Source organism: Scyliorhinus canicula, chromosome 4 (assembly GCF_902713615.1).
Source record: "Scyliorhinus canicula chromosome 4, sScyCan1.1, whole genome shotgun sequence".
NCBI classification, from domain to species: domain Eukaryota; kingdom Metazoa; phylum Chordata; class Chondrichthyes; order Carcharhiniformes; family Scyliorhinidae; genus Scyliorhinus; species Scyliorhinus canicula.
Window position 1 is genome coordinate 74417361 of NC_052149.1, and position 19554 is coordinate 74436914.

General features: G+C 48.2%; 1 protein-coding gene across 6 annotated transcripts in view; it reads right to left on the bottom strand.

The window, feature by feature from the left end:
- Positions 1 to 19554, bottom strand: part of dnajc6 (DnaJ (Hsp40) homolog, subfamily C, member 6) — a 210302-nt gene that overhangs the window by 156997 nt on the left and 33751 nt on the right. Inside the window, exon 2 of one of the 6 annotated variants that reach the window (XM_038794473.1) lies at positions 6589 to 6728. The exons of 2 other annotated variants lie outside the window; for them this stretch is intronic. In XM_038794473.1, the coding sequence (XP_038650401.1) occupies positions 6589 to 6601 (13 nt within the window). In that variant the 5' untranslated portion in view covers positions 6602 to 6728. Of the gene's footprint in view, positions 1 to 6588; positions 7349 to 19554 lie in introns of those variants that run through there. 3 more of the 6 variants (XM_038794470.1, XM_038794468.1, XM_038794467.1) reach the window with 3 other exon arrangements.

Consider the following 19554-nt stretch of genomic DNA (forward strand, 5'->3'; position numbering starts at 1 on the left):
GGCCAATCTCCCTGATTAATGTGGATGCTAAACTGCTGGCCAAGATCCTGGCGTCCAGAATCGAAGACTGCGTGATTGTGGAGGACCAAACGGGGTATGTAAAGGGCAGGCAGCTGGCAGCCAACCTAAGAAGGCTACTCAATGTGATTATGATGCCCCCGGAGGGCAGAGAGGTGGAGGTAGTGGTGGCAATGGATGCCAAAAAGGCTTTTGACCGGGTGGAGTGGGACTATTTATGGGAGGTGCTGGGACAGTTTGGGTTTGGGGAAGGCTTTGTGGACTGGGCTAGACTGCTATATCAGGCCCTGGAGGCTAGTGTAAGGACGAATAGGACGACATCTGAGTATTTTAGACTATACCGCGGGACAAGGCAGGGATGCCCCCTCTCTCCACTGCTGTTTGCCTTGGCCATAGAACCGCTGGCAATTGCTCTGAGAGCGGCAAGGGGATGGAAGGGAATGGTGGGGGGGGGGGGGAGATAGAACACAAGGTCTCGCTCTACGCGGGTGACCTGCTTTTGTACGTGTCGGATCCAGCGGCAGGGATGGACGGGATTATGGAAATCCTAGGGGAATTTGGCTGGTTTTCAGGCTGCAAGTTGAACATGGCAAAAAGCGAGATGTTTGTGGTGCAGGCGAGGGGTCAGGACAATAGGCTGAGGGAGCTACAGTTTAGGCTGGTTGGGGAAAGTTTTAGGTATTTAGGGATACAAGTGGCACGTGACAGGGGCAAGATGCACAAGTTGAACTTGTCTAGGCTGGTAGAGAAAATGAGGAGCGAGTTTCGGAGGTGGGATGTGCTCCCGCTGTCACTAGCGGGGAGAGTACAGACGGTGAAGATGCCGATCCTCCCGAGATTCCTCTTTATTTTTCAGTGTCTCCCTAGTTTCATTCCGCAGTCCTTCTTTAAAAGAATCAATAAAATCATCCTGGGATTTGTTTGGGCGGGAAAGCCCCCGCGGGTAAAGAGGGGGATGCTGGGACAGAACCGTAGCGAGGGGGGACTGGCGTTGCCGAACCTCAGCAACTACTACTGGGCGGCTAACATAGCCATGATAAGGAAATGGATGGTGGGTATGGGGTCGGTTTGGGAGCGGGTGGAGGCTGCTTCGTGCAGGGGCACCAGCTTATCAGCCCTGGTCACGGCTCCTCTGCCACTTCCGCCGGCCAGGTACTCCACCAGCCCTGTAGTGGTGGCGGGTCTGCGGATTTGGGGCCAATGGAGGAGGCATGCAGGGGAAGTGGGAGCGTCGGTCTGGTCCCCAATATGTGACAACCACCGATTTGTCCCGGGGAAGATGGACGGCGGGTTGGGAGCGTGGCGGAGGGCGGGGGTGGGAAGGATGGAGACTTGTTCCTGGAAGGGAGCTTCGCGAGCAGGAGGGTGCTGGAGGAGAAGTTCGGGCTGGCGAGGGGGAATGACTTTCGGTACTTGCAGGTGCGGGATTTCGTACGTAGACAGGTCCCGTCCTTTCCACGCCTTCCACCAAGGGGGATCCAGGACAGGGTAATTTCCAGGGGTGAGGTAGGAGAGGGGAGAGTCTCAGATATTTATAAGGAGCTTATGGGAGCGGAGGACACAGGGACCGAGAAACTGAAACTCAAGTGGGAAGAGGAGCTTGGTGGGGAGTTGGAGGGAGGCGTATCGGCAGACACTCTGAGGAGGGTAAATGGAACCGCAACATGTGCCAGGCTCGGCCTGATTCAGTTCAAAGTAGTTCACCGGGCCCACATGACGGTGGCCCGAATGAGCAAATTCTTTGGGCTGGAGGACAAGTGTGCTAGATGTGGGGGAGGACCAGCGAACCATATCCACATGTTCTGGGCGTGTCCAAAACTCAGGGGATACTGGCAGGGATTTGCGGACGTCATATCCCGGGTACTGAAAACAAGGGTGGCGATGAGTCCAGAGGTGGCGATTTGTGGGGTGTCGGAGGACCCGGGAGTCCAGGAGGCGATAGAGGCCGACGTTGTGGCCTTAGCTTCCCTGGTAGCCCGGCGATTAATACTGTTAGCCTGGAGGGACTCAAAGCCCCAAAAACCAAAGTATGGCTGTCGGACATGGCAAGCTTTCTCGGCTTGGAAAAAAATCAAGTTCGCCTTACGAGGATCACTATCGGCGTTCGCCCGGAGGTGGCAACCATTCATCAACTTCTTCGCACCATGTTTTTTGTAATTGGTATTTGCACACTAATGTATATTGTTACTGTTTACAATGCCACAAATACCTCAATAAAATTGTCTGTTAAACAAAAGAAAATGTATTTAAAAAGGACCATTAAACAATCATTCCAGTATCAAATGGATGCCGATCAACCTTACAGAAAAATCAAAGTTGGGCTTTAGCAGTTTCTTTTTTCACTGTTTCTTTGGCCATTTCTCACCATTTTTTTTATTGCTGTGTTTTTCTTCATTGTCGTCTCAGTCTTAGTGCCTCACTGATGTGGGATTACAACAAAGGAAAGGCCCAGACTAATTGCATCTTCGAAACAGCTCACTATTTGTATATTTAGTAATTGGCATGACTGATAACAGCACATGAACTTCTACTTTTGCAAAAGTACTGATCACAGGTCACCAGGTTGAAGAAGGGTGAAACACAAATTTGTGCGTGAATTTGGATTCATTCACTGAAGTACCATTTCAGTAGGATGGTTCTCATTTGAACTATTTAGTTGAAAATGTACCTGAAATACAGGAGGAGTGTGGTGAGGACAACTGCTCCATACAGTGGATCTTTGCTGTCAAACACTCACTGCCATAGCCTTTAGAAGGCTGAGCTAGCACAGCGATCTGGTGTTGGATCTCCTCATTAATGGTGGTCTTTTGAGATTTGAGAGAGGTTGTAGCCAATATGAAAAAGAAAATCGCTTTGTCACGAGTAGGCTTCAATGAAGTTACTGTGAAAAGCCCCTAGTCACCACATTCCGGCGCCTGTCCGGGGAGGCTGGTATGGGAATCGAACCGTGCTGCTGGCCTGCCTTGGTCTGCTTTTTTAAAAGCCAGTGATTTAGCCGAGTGAGCTAAACCAGCCCAATATATGGAGAGTGCTCTATATATTCCTGAGTCTGTCCTTTCACATGTATGGGAAATCTAATTTTTGACTGACCTGTAGTGGTTGATATTAGAGTTTTGGCAACTTACAAAGACAGGTTGAAGAGAATGAGAGTGGCTTGCAAATCTGATTTAGAGTGGGCAATAACACTGCAATCATCCACAAACTAAATCATATATGTCTATGGTGGTTAGTTTAGTTTTTGTACAGAGTCAACCAAGGTTAGAGTTTTCCATCTAGGTATTTTTTAATACTCACACCAGAAGGCATTTGATCCTTGATGACATGACGAGCCACCGTCAGGTAGATTGTGAATAGTATGCGGCCATCAAATTTTCAAGGGGACGGTTTCAGATCTCCTATTCAACGCAACTGTAATCATATCATGAAATAGTTGCAGGATTGTGATGAAGTTTCTTGGACATCCAAATCTCCAGGGCACAATCTGCAGATCCTCACGATTTTCTGAGTCAAATGTTTTGGGCAGGTTAATGAATGTAATAGAGTTCCTGATGTTGTCCGTAACATTTTGCTTGGATTGTCTGGCAAAAAAAGACCATATCAAAGTTTCTCGTGAAGGTCTAAAGCCATACGGCATTACTGGGAGGATTGTCTCAGCCACAGGAAGTAGATGATTCAAGAGAAAGCCGATGGGCAAAAGGGAAACACCTTAATTGGACAGCCGTAATCAAGTAGGCATGGCCTTCAGATATAATGCCTTTGAATTCCATTTCCCTACAATGCAAGAGTAAGTGTAGTTGCAAAGTATGTCAAAGGCTATAAAAACTCTGTGATATCTTGAGATTGTGCAAAGTGCTATTTTAATGCAAGTTCTTTCTTTATCCTTGGGCAGCATGATTCCTACTTGTACCGTGGCAATCCTTTGTTTTTAATTTGATAACTCACATTATAAACGATTGAAGGTTGAACTGTGGTAGCACAACCTTGCTGATAAAGGTATTGCAGTTCACTGTATCTCACAAAACCTTGTAGCCGGCCGTGTTTCCCACCTCACTACCAATTACAGCAGACCCACAGCCATTTAACATCCATGGAGTATTAATTGACTAGAGATAGAAATTCCACTGCTCATTCGGTTGCTTGAGCTTGCAGTTCTGTAACCCCAGCAGTGCCAGTGGCGACAACAGCCAGGACTAGGGCTGCAAGCAGTCCCTGGTTTCCAAATTCTGGAGGACCAGATGAGTGAATTTGAAGTTCTCACGGTAGAGAAGGGAGGTCGTCTTAATGGAGAGACCAGTGGAGGGAGAAGGGAGCACCCCAGGGGACAGAACCCGAGAGGGAGGGTGCAAATATGGAAAGGGGCCACAGAGTGGTACTTTGCCCAGTTCCATCCAAAACCCAAGCAGGGAAACACGTGCCAGACTTCCTCCTCCTGTGAACTCCTTTCGCCAGCCTCAAACTGAAGGCCTGATGGAAAACAGCCCTCAAGTGGCAAATAACTGACCACTTAAGGGCTTGTTATTAATATGTAATTTCATGATTCATAGGCTGTAGGAACAAGCTGGAGATTGCAATTTTTGAATGCAAGAGAAATAAAAACACCTAATTTGAGAAGCTGATAGCAATTCAAATGGTGGTCTATATTTATTTCATGTCAGTGCTGGAAGTGGGGAAACACTAAACAATGGGTGGTCCCTTTTGAGTTGCGGGGTGGAGATGGATTGCAAACAGCTGTCTCAATAAGAAGTATAAATTATTAATTTGCTTTCCCCAGAACAAAATGACAGTTTTGGAGCTGGGGATAATTTGTTTAAATTTCTACCTGGGGCATTCCAAGTGTGCCATGTGAACAGAACACTGGGAAGTTTTATTTGTTTGGGTTTTATCTGTGTGGTTTCTCACAGAAACAGCCTGTTTGAGTTGGAGTCAGTCTGGAAGCAATTTTGAGACAAGCAGAAAGATGATCTGCCAAGAGCTGACTAGCAGAGGACGATTAGAAACCAAGGGTCTTTACTGATTTGGAGTCACTAATCAAGTCTGCAGCAAAAATTATGCTCGAGCTGGGGTACCCACGATCATGACATATTGAAGGAGAGTTGGAGAGAAGAGAAGCCAGATGCTCATGAAAGGATCCCAAGAAATCTCAAACGTCTGAAAATAGCAGGAACACAGAGGGCAATCAAAATGAAATTTTAAGAGCTGTGACAAACCTTAGTTTGGTTCGAAGAGAAGAGAAGGAACTCTCACGTTCCTGTAAGAATAAAGGAGTGTGCTGATGCGTTTTTTCAGGTTTAAAGTATAAAAGTGACTACAAAATGTATGAGTTGTAGTGGTGCTTGCTTTATTTAACTCTTAGGACAGTAAAATGTTTTTGTTTGAATGTTTTGTCTCATGACAAAATTATTTCAGCTTATTTTTAAAAGTTTCTACCAAGATTGTATCAGATAGGTCCAAGGCCTCACACGCTCCCTGCAAAATTGAGTACAAATTGGGGGATGGCCACCTCAGAGTAGTGAAACACGTGACATAGCATAGTTGGAGTTCAGGAATTAGAAACTTTCAAAGATATAACAAAATGGAATACAAAAGGAGATTTTCCAGATGCACAAGAATAAAATCAAGCAGCAATTACTGCTTTGGGTTCAAACAAAACCATACTGGAACATTTAAGAAGCCAAAAAATGGGAAATCATAGAGAAAATAAAATACATTGCACCCCAGATCAATTACATATTCAATTTGAGACTGTTCAATATGAAAATAAGCACACATAGCATCTCTCAATTATTCTTGTGCACCAATAGCAGACCAATTATACAGTAATGCTAGAGACGTTATAGTAAGAGACAAAATGCCAGGCATTCACAGTTGACAATATCACCACAAGCTTTTCTCAGCAGTGTTATGCATTTTTAAATTGCACATCAACAGGACCAGACCACCTATGTGTAGATTTTGCTGTTCAAACCCCATGGCACTGTGACCCAACGGGCTGACAAAGTCAAATTCAGGTCTACAAGATTTCATTGAGCATTTAAAACATTCAACTCCACAAAGGCAAAATGGTACAGTGAGAAACAAAGGGAACACGCGGGAAAGTATGAACCTAAAGGCAATTAGAATCTGTAGCAGAAGGACGCCATGCTGCGAAATATACAGAATGTGTCAATGCATTTTCCTTCCCTCCAATCTTTCCAGCAAGAATTTGTCGATTAAACCGCTACCAGGAATATGAATTCTGGAGCACATAAGTCACACACTTACGTACTATTTTATTAACCAAGGTATTGCATTACTCGAGTAATGCAGGAGTGGAAAGGTATGTTAAACACAGCATGCTTTCTAAATTACTATCATGTTCGTCCAAGCACAAAAAATAAATGCAAGGCAAGATTATAGCGAATGTGCAATATCATACGACGACATTATATGGGTATAAATGCTGGTTGCATTCACTGCAAGAGAAGCAGATTATTTGTACCTGTATTTGCAAGTACAAGGGGTTTAAAATACCGTATTAAAGGATATGCATGCGTTAAAAAGGGCACATGGCCACAAGTGACAATGGTTTACCTGAGCTGTCCATGGTGCTGCTGCAGCGGGCTGGCTGCGGTGTTGGGCCGCTCGCTGCTGTAGAGGCTGTGGCTGGGACGGGGCTCACCGCTTGGACGGCTTCACCTGCTCGCACCTTGCTGTCCAAATCTCCGGTCCTGCTGTCCACCAAATGCAAAGATTCGTAACCATCATAATTGGTCTTCTTGCGATAGTTTCCAAGAAGGCTCATGGGGCACCAGAAGAGGTCACCAAAAAGCTCATTTACAGACAAGAGAGCCAGTCATGACCTTGTACACTTAAATGAATTCTTAAAATTCAAATTAAAAAAAGGGGGGGAAGAAATAAGGAAGATGGTTTTGTTCCCTTGGAAAAAGCCAGGAGGAGGAGGAGGGCGGAAATAAATAAGGCGAAAAGCCTTCCTGTACCAATTTTCCACTTGCAAAGCTCCCCCAGCAGTTTTCCTCTTGCTGCTTTAACGGGTCTTCCTCGGAGCTTCCGCCTGGCTCCTTGCCAGAGAGCTGATGGAGGCGGTCACCTCCAGCCTTCAGCTGCCTGCAGCTTGCCTGCAATCTTGTCGGTCTTTGAAAATGGCAGTGCTACAAGAATTTATCGTCATTTCATGGGAAATGTTGCATTCGATTTAAAAATAAAAACAGCCTCGAATTGGACCAGCCTCACGTTCTCCCCACGCGATAGTAATTTTCATCGTTTTAGCCAGTGTTGTCCCTGGGGAATTATTCCAGTGACGCCCAACCCTCTAATGTCTCACACGATTCCCTGTTCTTTATTATGGGAGGCTGTTCAAAAAGACAATGGAACTTGTCCTCACTCAATATCCCGATACATGCAGAAGCTGCTGGGTAGGAGTGAGGAGCGAGATATCCTTCACACTCTGCGATGCAGAGAAATCAGTCATATTGATTTGCAGCATTTCGTCGCTATCAATTTCGATTTTTTTGTAAAAGGCGATTTCTATCTTCGCACATGTAAATTTGAAGGATTAGCTCCATCTATTTCAGGCATGTTGCCCCCCCAAAAAAAGACAATCGTTTCAAGGTGATATCACAACAATTTAGCTAGCAGACTTAACTTATACAATTGGGAGGGGGTGGTGGGGAATCATTACAAGAAACAGGCAAACCTCATGCTTTTTCCATCAGTTTGTAACTGGACGAATGAGAACTGCTCTACACACAGCTGAGGATCACAGAGTCCCTACAAGTGCATAAGGAGGCCATTCGGCCCATCGAGGCTGCATGACCCTCTTTCCCTTTCCTCCTAACCTAACCTGCACGTTCACTAAGGGGCAATTTATCATGGCCAACCCATCTAACCCACACATCTTTAGACTGTATGAGGAAACTACACAAAGACAGAGAGAGTGCATAAACTCTGCACAAGGACCCGGGTCTCTGGCGCTGTGAGGCACTAGTGCTCACCACTGTGCTGCCCCTCTGTATGAATAAACTGAAGAAAGGTCCATTAATATGTCCAGTGTAACATTTTCTCAGGTACAGGGATTCTGGAGAGTTTTACCAGAAATGTTAATATTTCTTTCACTTTCAAATTTTCATTCCACTGCTGTGCTCGCTGTTTTTGTTCAGAAAATAGTTGCCTCCCTCTAGAAAATACACATTAATACAACAGCTGAGAATGGTTTGTTATTTGGAACACAAAAAAAACACAAATGCATCCTCAAAAATAAAGCAAAACTCTTTCCCCACTGGCCTTATGCCTCGAGAGAACGCCACTAGATTGGCTGCGTGTTTTTTGTCACAGCACAACATGATTTGACAACACATTTAAACATCCAAAAATGAAAGATAAAGTTTGCATAAGTGCCTCCATAATCTCGTTTCCTTTTTTAAAAAAACATTTTATTGAGGTATTTGTGGTTTTTTAACAATAACAGAAGAAACAGTGTACATACAAATATAAACATAGTGCAAAGGCAGTCTTCCTACCTCACAGATCCCACCTTTCTTACACACTAATCTAAACTCCCACCCACTTCTCTGCTGACAAATTAATTTTCTCTAAAGAAGTTGATGAACAGCTGCCACCTCCGAACGAACCCCGACAATGACCCTCCCAGGGCGAACTTGATTTTCTCCAAACAGAGAGGGCTAGCCATATCAGTGAGCAAGATCTCTGGCTTTGGGGGCTTTGAGTCCCTCCAGGCTAATAGTATCCATCTGCGGCTAGATTCCCGGATCTTCCAGCACACCGAAAATCACCACCTCTGAACTCGATGCCACCCTTGTTTTTAACACCTTGGACATGACAGCCGCAAATCCCTGCCAGAATCCCCGAAGCTTCAGACACGCCCAGAACATATGAACATGGTTCGCTAGCCACCCCGCACACCTTGTGCAGCTATCTTCTATCCCAAAGAACCTGCTCACCCGGGCTACTGTCATGTGGGCCCGGTGAACTACCTTGAATTGTATCAGTCTAAGCCTGGCGCATGATGTGGACACGTTGACTCTACTCAACGCCAGAGACCATCCTCTATCTCTCCTCCTAACTCCTCTTACCATTTATGTTTCAGCTCCTCGATCTGAGTTTCCTCTGACCCTATGAGTTTTTTACAGATGTCGGAAACCTTCCCCTCTCACACCCATACTCTGGAAACTATCCTGTCCTGTATCCCCCTTGGTGGTAAGAGTGGGAAGGTCGAGACCTGCCTGCGTAGGAAGTCCCGCGTCTGCAGGTACCTAAATCATTCCCTCCTGTCAATTCAAATTTCTCCTCAACTCCCTCAAGCTGGGAAAGCTCCCCTCTATGAACAGGTCTCCCATCCTCTTGATCCTTGCTTTATACCATCTCCGAAACCCTCCATCCAGCCTCCCCGGGGCAAACCGATGATTATTGCAGATTGGAGTCCAAACTGATGCTCCCTCTGCTCCCACATGTCTCCTCCATCGCCCCCAGTCTCTCAGGGCCGCCACCACCATGGGGCTGATGGAGTACCACGCCAGCGGGAATGGCAGAGGTACCGTTATCAATGCCCCCAAACTCGTGCCCTTGCATGATGCCTCCTCTACTTGCTCCCATACAGATCCCTCCCCCCACCCACCCACTTCCTAATCATGGCTATATTTGCCACCCAATAGTAATTGCTAAAGTTCGGCAGCGCCAAACCACCCCCACCCCTGGCTACGCTCCAGCATCACATCTTTTACTTGCGGGGTCTTGCCTGCCCATACAAAGCCAGAGATCACCTTGTTTACCAGTTTTAAAAAGGCCTGTGGAATAAAGATGGGGAGGTACTGAAAACAAACAGGAATCTCGGGAGGACCGTCATTTTCATTGTCTGAACCCTCCCAGCCAGTGATAGCGGGAACATGTCCCACCTTCGGAAGTCTTTCTTCATTTGGTCCATCAGTCGGGTCAAATTTAGCTTATATAGCTGTTCCCATTCCTGTGCCGCCTGGATGCCGAAATACCGAAAGCTTCCCCCACCACTCTAAATAGCAACTCCCCCATCCGCCTCTCCTGCCCCCTTGCCTGGATCACAAACATCTCACTGTTCCCCATGTTCAATTTATAACCTGAAAACCGGCCAAATTCCCCCAGAATCCTCATAATCTCTCCCTTCCCCTCTAGGTGGTCAGAAATATATAGGAGCAGGTCATCTCCGTTCAGCGAGACTGTTCCTCCTCCCGAACCAGCCCCTCCCAGCCCCTTGAGGCTCTCAGTGCAATTGCCAGTGGCTTTATGGCCAGCGCGAACAGCAGTGGGGAGAGGGGGCATCCCTGTCTCGTCCCCCAGTACAGCCTAAAATAGCTCAATGTCAACCTGCTCATCCGTACACTCACCACAGACACCTGATACAGCAGTCTAACCCAGTCGATGAAGCCCCGTCCAAACCCAAACCGCCTCAGCATCTCCCACAGATGGGTCCATTCCACCCAATCAAAGGCCTTCTCTGCGTCTATTGCGACCGCTACCTCTACGCCCTACCCTCTGGGGGCATCATAATCACATTCAATAGTCTTCTAACGTTGGCCGCATTCTGCCTGCCCTTAACAAATCCCTTCTTGTCCTCCCCAATCACATCCAGAACGCAGTCTTCTATCCTCGAGGGCACGATTTGGCCAACAGTTTGGCGTCAACATTTAGTAAGGAGATCAGCCTGTAGGACACACATAGCTCCAGGTCCTTGTCCCGCTTCAAAATTAGTGAGATCATGGCTTGTGACATCGTCGGGGGAAGCCCCCCTCTCTCCCTTGCCTCAGTACATGTCCTCATCAGCATCCCAGAGAACTTTTTATAAAACTCCACTGGGTACCCGCCCGGTCCCGGGGCTTTACCCGACTGCATGGTCTTCAGCCCTTCTTATCGGGGCCCCCAGCCCTTCTACCAACCCTTTGTCCACCTTCGGGAACTTCAGCCCTCCCAGAAATTGCCTCATTCCTTCCAGGCCAGCTGGGGGTTTCGACTCATATAGCTTACCATAAAACTCCTTCAAAAGGCTTGTTAACCCCTGCTGAATCTCAGACCAAGTTCCCGTCTCTGTCCTTCACTTTCCCAATCTCCCTGGCTGCCTCCTCTTTTGGAGCTGCTCGCAAGCATTCTGCTGGCCTTCTCTCCATACTCATATCACCCCCCTCGCCTTCCTCAGCTGCTCCACCGCCTTCCCTGTAGGTAGCAAGCCAAACTCCGCCTGCAGCCTCCGTCGTTCCCTTAAAAGGCCTGCCTCTGGGGTCTCCGCATATCTCCTGTCGACCTGAAGTATTTCTCCCTGAAGTATTTCCCCTATCAGTCGATCCATCTCTGCTCTATCTGCCTTCTCCCTCTAGGCCCGTATCGAAATCAGCTCCCCTCTGACCACCACCCTCAGTGCCTCCCAGACCGTTGCAGCCAAGACTTCCCCCGTGTCATTAACTTCCAGATAGTTCTGGATGCATTTCTGGATGAATTTCCTCACCTGCCTGCACACCTCCTCATCCGCTAGCAGTCTGACATCCAATCTCCAATGCGGGCGCTGGCCATCCTCCATGCTCACCTGTAAATCCACCCAGTGCAGGGCATGATCAGAGACCGTGATCGCTGAGTACTCAGTGTCCACTACCCCTGTCAGTAAGGCCCTGTTCAAGATGAAAGTCGATCTGGGAGTACACTTTATGTACGTGTGAGTAGAAAGAAAACTCCTTCACTCTCAGCCACCCAAACCTCCATGGGTCCACTCCCTCCATCTGCTCCATAAACCCCTTTAGCTTCTTTGCCATTGCTGACACCCTGCCTGTCCTTGAGCTCGACCAGTCTAGCCTTGGGTCAATGGCTGTGTTGAAGTTCCCCCCATGACCAGCTTATGCGAGTCCAGGTCCGGGATCTTCCCCAACATCCTTCTTATAAACTCCACATCATCTCAGTTTGGCGCATAGACATTCACTAGCACCACCGGCAGCCCTTCCAGCTTCCCACTAACCATGATGTACCGACCTCCCACATCCGCAACTATTCTTCCCGCCTCAAATGATACTCGCTTATTAATCAGGATCGCGACCCCTCTAGTCTTAGAGTCCAGCCCCGAATGAAATACCTGCCCGACCCATCCCTTCCTTAGTCTAGTCTGACCGATTACCCCAAGATGTATCTCCTGTAACATTGCCACGTCCGCCTTTAATCCCCTCTATTACGTGAACACGTGTGCCCTCTTAACCGGCCCATTTAGCCCTCCTACGTTCCACGTGATCAGCCTGGTCGTGCATAATCTCCTTTCCTAAAGATGCTGCTGAATGTCAGGTTATCGCTACTTCAGTGCAGTCAAGTTCTGCATGTTGCTAATTTTTCTAACAGCAGATTAATGCTACCAAGATCAAAGATTACACTTTCCCAAATTGTGCTTACAACACTGGTATTAGACTTCGAGACCACCTGAATGCAAACATTTTCTGCTCATGCAAGCAATAGGTTACTTTAAAATCTCCAAGAGCTGGAGTCATGGATACCACAAAGGAAAATGGTCGTGGTTGTTGGAGAACAATCACCGCACCTCTAGGACATAATTGTAGTGTCCAAGGCTCCAACCTTCATCAATGCTCCTCCATCACAAGGTCAGAAGTGGGAATGTTTGCTGAGGACTACCTGTCCTGTCCATTCGCAAATCCTCAAATATTGAAGCAGTCCATGGCCACATGCAACAAGACCTGGATAATGTTCAGGCACGGGCTAACTGTCAAGTAACATTTGTGTCATAATTACCAGGTAATGACCATCACCAACAAATGGAAATCTAAACACCTCCTGCTGATATTCAACAGGGTTACCACCACTGAGTGGCCTACTTCTTATGGTCTACCAGCTAGGGGTAGGTGGAGTTGAGGCCACAATCAGATCAGCAAGATCTCATTGAATGGTGGAGCAAACTCAAAGGACCAAATGGCCTACTCCTGCTCTAACGTGTATGTTCACAAATATGTAGAAAGATAAAGGTAGCAGACTCATGGGAATATCGCCACTGCAAGTTCTCCTCCAAGTCCCACAACATCCTGACTTGGAAATAGTGATATTGAAGGAACAGCAAAAGGAGTCAAAATCCTGAAACACACTACTTAACAGCTCCGTTGGTTTACCGACATGACGCAACAACAGGATTCAAAAATCTGACTCACTACCATCTTATCAATGCCAATTAGTGATGGGCAATAAATGCTGGCCTTTAAATCCCATAAAGAAAAAAAATAAGAAAAGCCGTTACAATGGTGTTGCTGCTGATTTGCATTTCAGGGAACCTCGTCACTCAAAGTTCAACACCCTATCCAACTTCCCGCTGGGAAAATTACGATGTTGCTTCTTTCAAGAATACCACCTCCTTGAGATTAATGTCCACTGAGGATTACTTGATGGAGCTGCTGAACGCCATGGAATCTTGGAAGAACGTAGCACTAAAACTTTATATTAGGTAACTTTCATACCTACAGAAAGATTTACCCCAAACTGTAGGTTATCATATAGCCAACAGCTAACATGTAAATCAGGGCCCCTATTATATGATCAGTACATTTAGAGGAATCCACCATACAAATCCGAGGATAATGATGGATGTGAACAAAACACCTCAGGTTGATTGCACCTACATTTTTGCCCCTTTTCAATCATCTTGCTTCACACCTGAAAAAAATGATCTTAAGTCCTCATCCTCCTTTTTCCTCATCATGGTCAAAGACCATTATGGAAAGTCACAGAGGAAATCCTGTCCCATTCACTTTGTGCAGTGAAATATAAATCCAAGAACAACAATTGGGAGAAACAAATGTGAAAATATGACAGATCACAAGTAAAATCAATTAATACCTGGAGCAAAATGCGACAAAAATGTATTTGCAAATTAAACCTTTTTTTTAAAATAGACTGTACCTAATTCATTTTTTACCAATTAAACAGCAATTTAGCGTGGCCAATCCACATAGCCTGTACATCTTTGGGTTGTGGGGGCAAAACCGACGCAAACACGGGGAGAACGTGCAAACTCCACACGGACAGTGACCCAAAGCCGGAATTGAACCTGGGACCTCGGCACCGTGAGGCAGCAGTGCTAATCCACTACACTACCGTGTTGCCCAAATGAAACCTCTTAACAGTGGCTCAAAGAATAGACTGTCTTTTAAGAAGCTGCCTGAACTGGCCAAATTTGACTGCCAACATGTCTTTTTCCTTCAGGAATGAAGTGCGATGAGTCTGACCGGAAGTCAGGAAATTCAGTCAGGAATGAATTGAAATAAATTTCAAAATAAATTTCAATATAAAACGAGGATTGCGCGTAGACGAGTGATCTCTTTTTCCTCATTTGAAAAAGAAAAATCACACCTTTGGAGAAGATTTGGTTGCAAAAAACTAGAGGCCTTGTTTTCTAACCGCAGCCTGTCAGCAACTGTTGGCAGTGTTAGCCTCTAGCTTCTGTTGAGTAAAGAGTTAAGAGATATGCTCCTTTTAACAAACACCTTTATTTTTCTTAGAACACAGTCAGCACCAAATTCAGTCATCACATCATATGCCCCAAAGGCCAGCTGTAGCCTCTATACATATCAGTGCCAATTATTGGATCAATGAGACATCTAATTGGAATGTTTCTTAACCCATTTCTTAACAGGCAGCACCTTGGAATTAAAGAGTCACATAGCTGTTTGTGGTATTTACTCAAGCCATCTTCTTTTTTTGTTGCACAGGTCAATAATCAGAAAATTAAAGTCACAATTGAGCCTACTTAAGGTCCACTATCAATCTTAAAGAAACAACTAAAGGAAAAAGTGATAGGGATCTCTGGGTGACAATAGATAGGCACTTAATCTTGAACTCTGGAATCATCTTCAAGTTGTAAATGAGATGAATACCACAGCATTGGTAGCCCCAGTTTCAAATGGAAGTGATTCTGGAGTGCAGAGTATACATCTGTAACTTTTGTTCATTGTTTATAAGAATCTATGATTACAAACCATTTTTTAAACAGGTTCTGATCAAATAGGGAAATAGAGTGGAAACAAAGAGCCTTGCATTTCTAAGAAATCCAAGACCGAAACCGATTGGAAACCAAACTTCTGAGGTGTCTGGAATGGGTTGAAAGCCATCAGAACTTAATAGATGATGATTCCAGTAGTGCAGTACAGGCAGACTGAAGACGACAGAGGCCAGATGAAGAAACTTAGAATTAGCAACCCTACCATTTCTGCAGCCGTTTCTGTTACTCAAGTATAACATTGGAGGATCTATACCATCCAAACCATTGTAAGCAGAGTTGAGGAGGTTCAGAGATGTGTGACATTTTTGGTGTGTTATGGGAGCGGCGTTTTCAGAACCCCATAATGTATCATGGAGTTCAACCAACCCCCACTTTAATGTATTGTTGCTTTTGAAGCACACAGCCTGGTCTCCAGGTGTGGTACTACAATTATGGACACATGGGTTTTTAAACACAAAACAATGTTTATTCCATGAATTCAACTTAACCTTCTTAAATAAACATTGGATCCCTTAACACCCCTTACTTAAAATAATACAACACTAAATAATTTCTCAAAATGTTCCTTCAGAGACTTCCGGTTGCGGCTATGCGGAGCTAAGCCGCACGTTCGGCAGCTCCCGCTTTAATAGGACTTGTGGGCTCTTTTAAGGGCCCTAAACGGCGCTGATTCGATGATTCCCGGTGGATAAAGGGGTCTGGAGCAAAACCCCCCGGGATTTATGGTGCGGACTCGGAGTGGGGCGAGGAGAAAAACGGCAGTAGCTCCCCTGGAAAAGCGGGGGAAAGTGGACAAAATGGCGGCCGGTGGAGCCCCTGTGGAGAGGAGGCAGTGGGAGGAGGAGCAGCAGGCGGCCCTTCTGCACTATTTTACGGAGCTGAAAGGGGAGTTGTTGGAATCCCTGAGGGTGATGACTAGTAAGCTTCTGGAGGCCCAGACAACCCAGGGTGCAGCGATACTCGAGTTGCAGCAGCAGGCCTCTGAGCGCAAGGAGGTGGTTTTGGCCCTCGTGGGGAAGGTGGAGATACACGAGGCGCTTCATAAAAAGTGGCAAGATCGGTTTGAGGAGATGGAGGTTCGGTCACGGAGGAAGAACCTGCGGATCCTGGGCCTCGAGGAGGGGCTGGAGAGGTCGGACCTGCCGGCCTATGTGGCCGTGATGCTGAATTCGCTGGTGGGGGCAGGATCCTTCCATCTGCCCCTGGAGCTGGAGGGGGCCCACAGAGTACTGGCCAGGCGGCCTAAGGCGAATGAACCCCCACGGGCGGTGCTGGTGCGGTTCCATCGGTTCAGCGACCGGGAGTGTGTTCTCCGATGGGCCAAGGTGGTGAGGAGTAGTAAGTGGGAGAATTCGGTAGTGCGTGCCTACCAGGACTGGAATGCGGATGTGGCCAAGCGGAGAGCCGGGTTTAACCGGACGAAGCCGATGCTCCAAGGAAAGCAGGTGAGGTTCGGCATGTTGCCGCCTGCACGCCTGTGGGTCACCTACAAGGACCGGCATTACTACTTTGAGTCCCCGGAGGAAGCGTGGGCCTTTGTGCAGGCTGAAAAGTTGGACTCGAACTAGAGATTGGGGGCTGTGGGAGTTTTTTCTATTTCTGTATCACTGTTTATGCTGTAGCTGGTTATTCTGTTTCTGTTTTTTCTCTCGCTTTCGGACGATGTGGGTTATGGTTTTGTGTTCTAAGGGGGGTACTGGGGTTTGTGGTTGATCTGTGTCTTTGTTTGTTCGGATTTGGTGGTTGGGTTGGGACTGATGTTTGGGAGCTGCGTTGGTGGGTGGGGCATTGTGAAAGCGCGGGCTTTTCTCTGGTTTCCCGCGCTGCGGGACGAGGGGGATGGAGCTGGTGGTGAGGGGCGTGGCTATTAGACTGGGTTTCCCGCGCTGAAGCGGTGCCAAGAAGCTGATGCAGGGGAGGAGGGGGGACCGCATATCGGGAGGGGTCGGAGTTAGAGCGGGAGCTGCCGGGGTCAGCAGAAGTCAGCTGGATCACGGGAGTACAGTGGAGGGAGCGTCGCGGCTAGGAGGGGCCTAGCCTGTTGGGGGGGGGGGGGGGGGGGGAGAGGAGGAAGAGAAACTGGGTTGCTGCTGGATTGGCCAGGGAGGAGTTGGTGCGGGTCGGGGAGGTCGGGGTGAGGTTCTATCGCCGTGGGAAACGGGCCAAATGGATGCTGGCCAGGGGCGAGCAGTCGATGGGCTATGGCTAGTCGATGGGGGAGGGGGGCGGGGTGCCCCCTGATCCGGCTGATTTTGTGGAACGTGAGGAGGTTGAATAGGCCGGTTAAGCGGGCCCGGGTGTTTTCGCATTTGAAGGGGCTGAAGGTGGACGTGGCTATGCTCCAGGAGACCCACCTGAAGGTGGCGGACCAGGCCCATCTGAGGAAGGGGTGGGTGGGGCAGGTTTTCCACTCAGGGCTCGACTCGAAGAACTGGGGGGTGACGATCCTGGTGGGGAAGAGGGTGGCGTTTGAGGCGTCTGAGGTGGTGGCTGGCAGTGGCGGCAGATATGTGATGGTGAGCGGTAAGCTGCAGGGGGAGAGGGTGGTGTTGGTAAATGTGTACGCCCCAAATTGGGATGATGCTGGTTTCATGAGGCGCATGTTGGGCCGCATTCCTGGCCTGGAGATGGGGGGCTTGATCATGGGGGGGGGGGGGTGGGGGGGGGGGGGGGGGGGGGGGGACACTTCAATATGGTGCTGGATCCCCTACTGGATCGTTCTAGTTCAAGGACAGGCAGGAGGCCGTCGGCGGCCAAGGTGTTGAGGGGGTTTATGGACCAGATGGGAGGAGTGGATCCCTGGAGGTTTGGGAGACCGAGGGCTCGGGAGTACTCTTTTTTCTCCCATGTGTACAGGGTTTATTCCCGCATTGATTTCTTTGTTTTGAGTAGGGGACTGGTCCCGAGGGTGGAGGAGGCCGAGTATTCGGCTATTGCGATTTCGGACCATGCTCCGCATTGGGTGGATCTGGAGATGGGGGAGGTGCGGGACCAGCGCCCACTCTGGCGTCTGGACGTGGGGTTGTTGGCTGATGAGGAGGTGTGTAGGAGGGTTCGGGGATGTATTGAGAGGTACCTCAAGGTCAATGATACTGGGGAGGTCCAGGTGGGGATGGTGTGGGAAGCTCTGAAGGCAGTGATTAGGGGGGAGCTGATCTCCATCCGAGCCCATAGGCAGAGGGGGGAAGAGGAGGGAGAGGGAGAGACTGGTGGGAGAGCTGTTGAGTGTGCATAGGAGGTACGCGGAGGCCCCGGAGGAGGGATTGCTGGAGGAGCAGCGTAGCTTGCAGGCCAAGTTTGATTTATTGACCACCAGAAAGGCAGAGACACAGTGGAGGAAGGCGCAGGGAGCGGTCTATGAGTATGGAGAGAAGGCGAGCAGGATGCTGGCGCACCAGCTGCGTAAGCGGGACGCGGCTAGGGAGATTGGTGGAGTGAAGGATAGGGGTGGGAATGTGGTGCGGCAGGGGGCAGAGGTCAATGACGTCTTTAGGGACTTTTATAGGGAACTGTACCGGTCAGAGCCGCCGGCGGTGGGAGGGGGAATGGAGAGTTTTTTGAACAGGCTCCAATTTCCAAGGGTGCAGGAGGAGCAGGTGGAGGGACTGGGGGCGCCGATCGAGTTGGAGGAGCTGGTCAGTGGGATTGGCCACATGCAGTCGGGGAAGGTGCCGGGACCAGATGGGTTCCCGGTTGAATTTTATAAGAATTACGCGAACCTGCTGGGCCCCCTGTTGGTCAGGACCTTTAACGAGGCATGGGAGGGGGGTGTTCTGCCCACGACGATGTCTCGGGCGCTAATTTCCCTGATCCTGAAGCGTGATAAGGACTCCTTGCAGTGCGGTTCATACAGGCCAATTTCACTGCTGAATGTAGACGCCAAGTTGCTGGCGAAGATCTTGGCCACTAGAACAGAGGACTGTATGCTGGGGGTGATACATGAAGATCAGGCGGGTTTTGTGAAGGGGAGGCAGCTGAACACTAATGTGCGAAGGCTGCTAAATGTGATGATTGGATTGGATTTGTTTATTGTCACGTGTACCGAGGTACAGTGAAAAGTATTTTTCTGCAAGCAGCTCAACAGATCATTCAGTACATGGAAGAAAAGGGAATTAAACAAAATTCAAGAAAATACATGAGAATACATAATAGGGCAACACAAGATATACAATGTAACTACATAAGCATTGGCCTCGGTTGAAGCATACAGGGTGTAGTGTTAATGAGGTCAGTCAATAAGAGGGTCATTTAGGAGTCTGGTGACAGTGGGGAAGAAGCTGTTTTTGAGTCTGTTCGTGCGTGTTCTCAGACTTCTGAATCTCCTGCCCGATGGAAGAAGTTGGAAAAGTGAGTAAGCCGGGTGGGAGGGATACTTGATTATGCTGCCCGCTTTCCCCCGGCAGCGGGAGGTGTAGATGGAGTCCATGGATGGGAGGCAGGTTCGTGTGATGGACTGGGCGGTATTCACGACTCTCTGAAGTTCCTTGCGGTCCTGGGCCGAGCAGTTGCCATACCAGGCT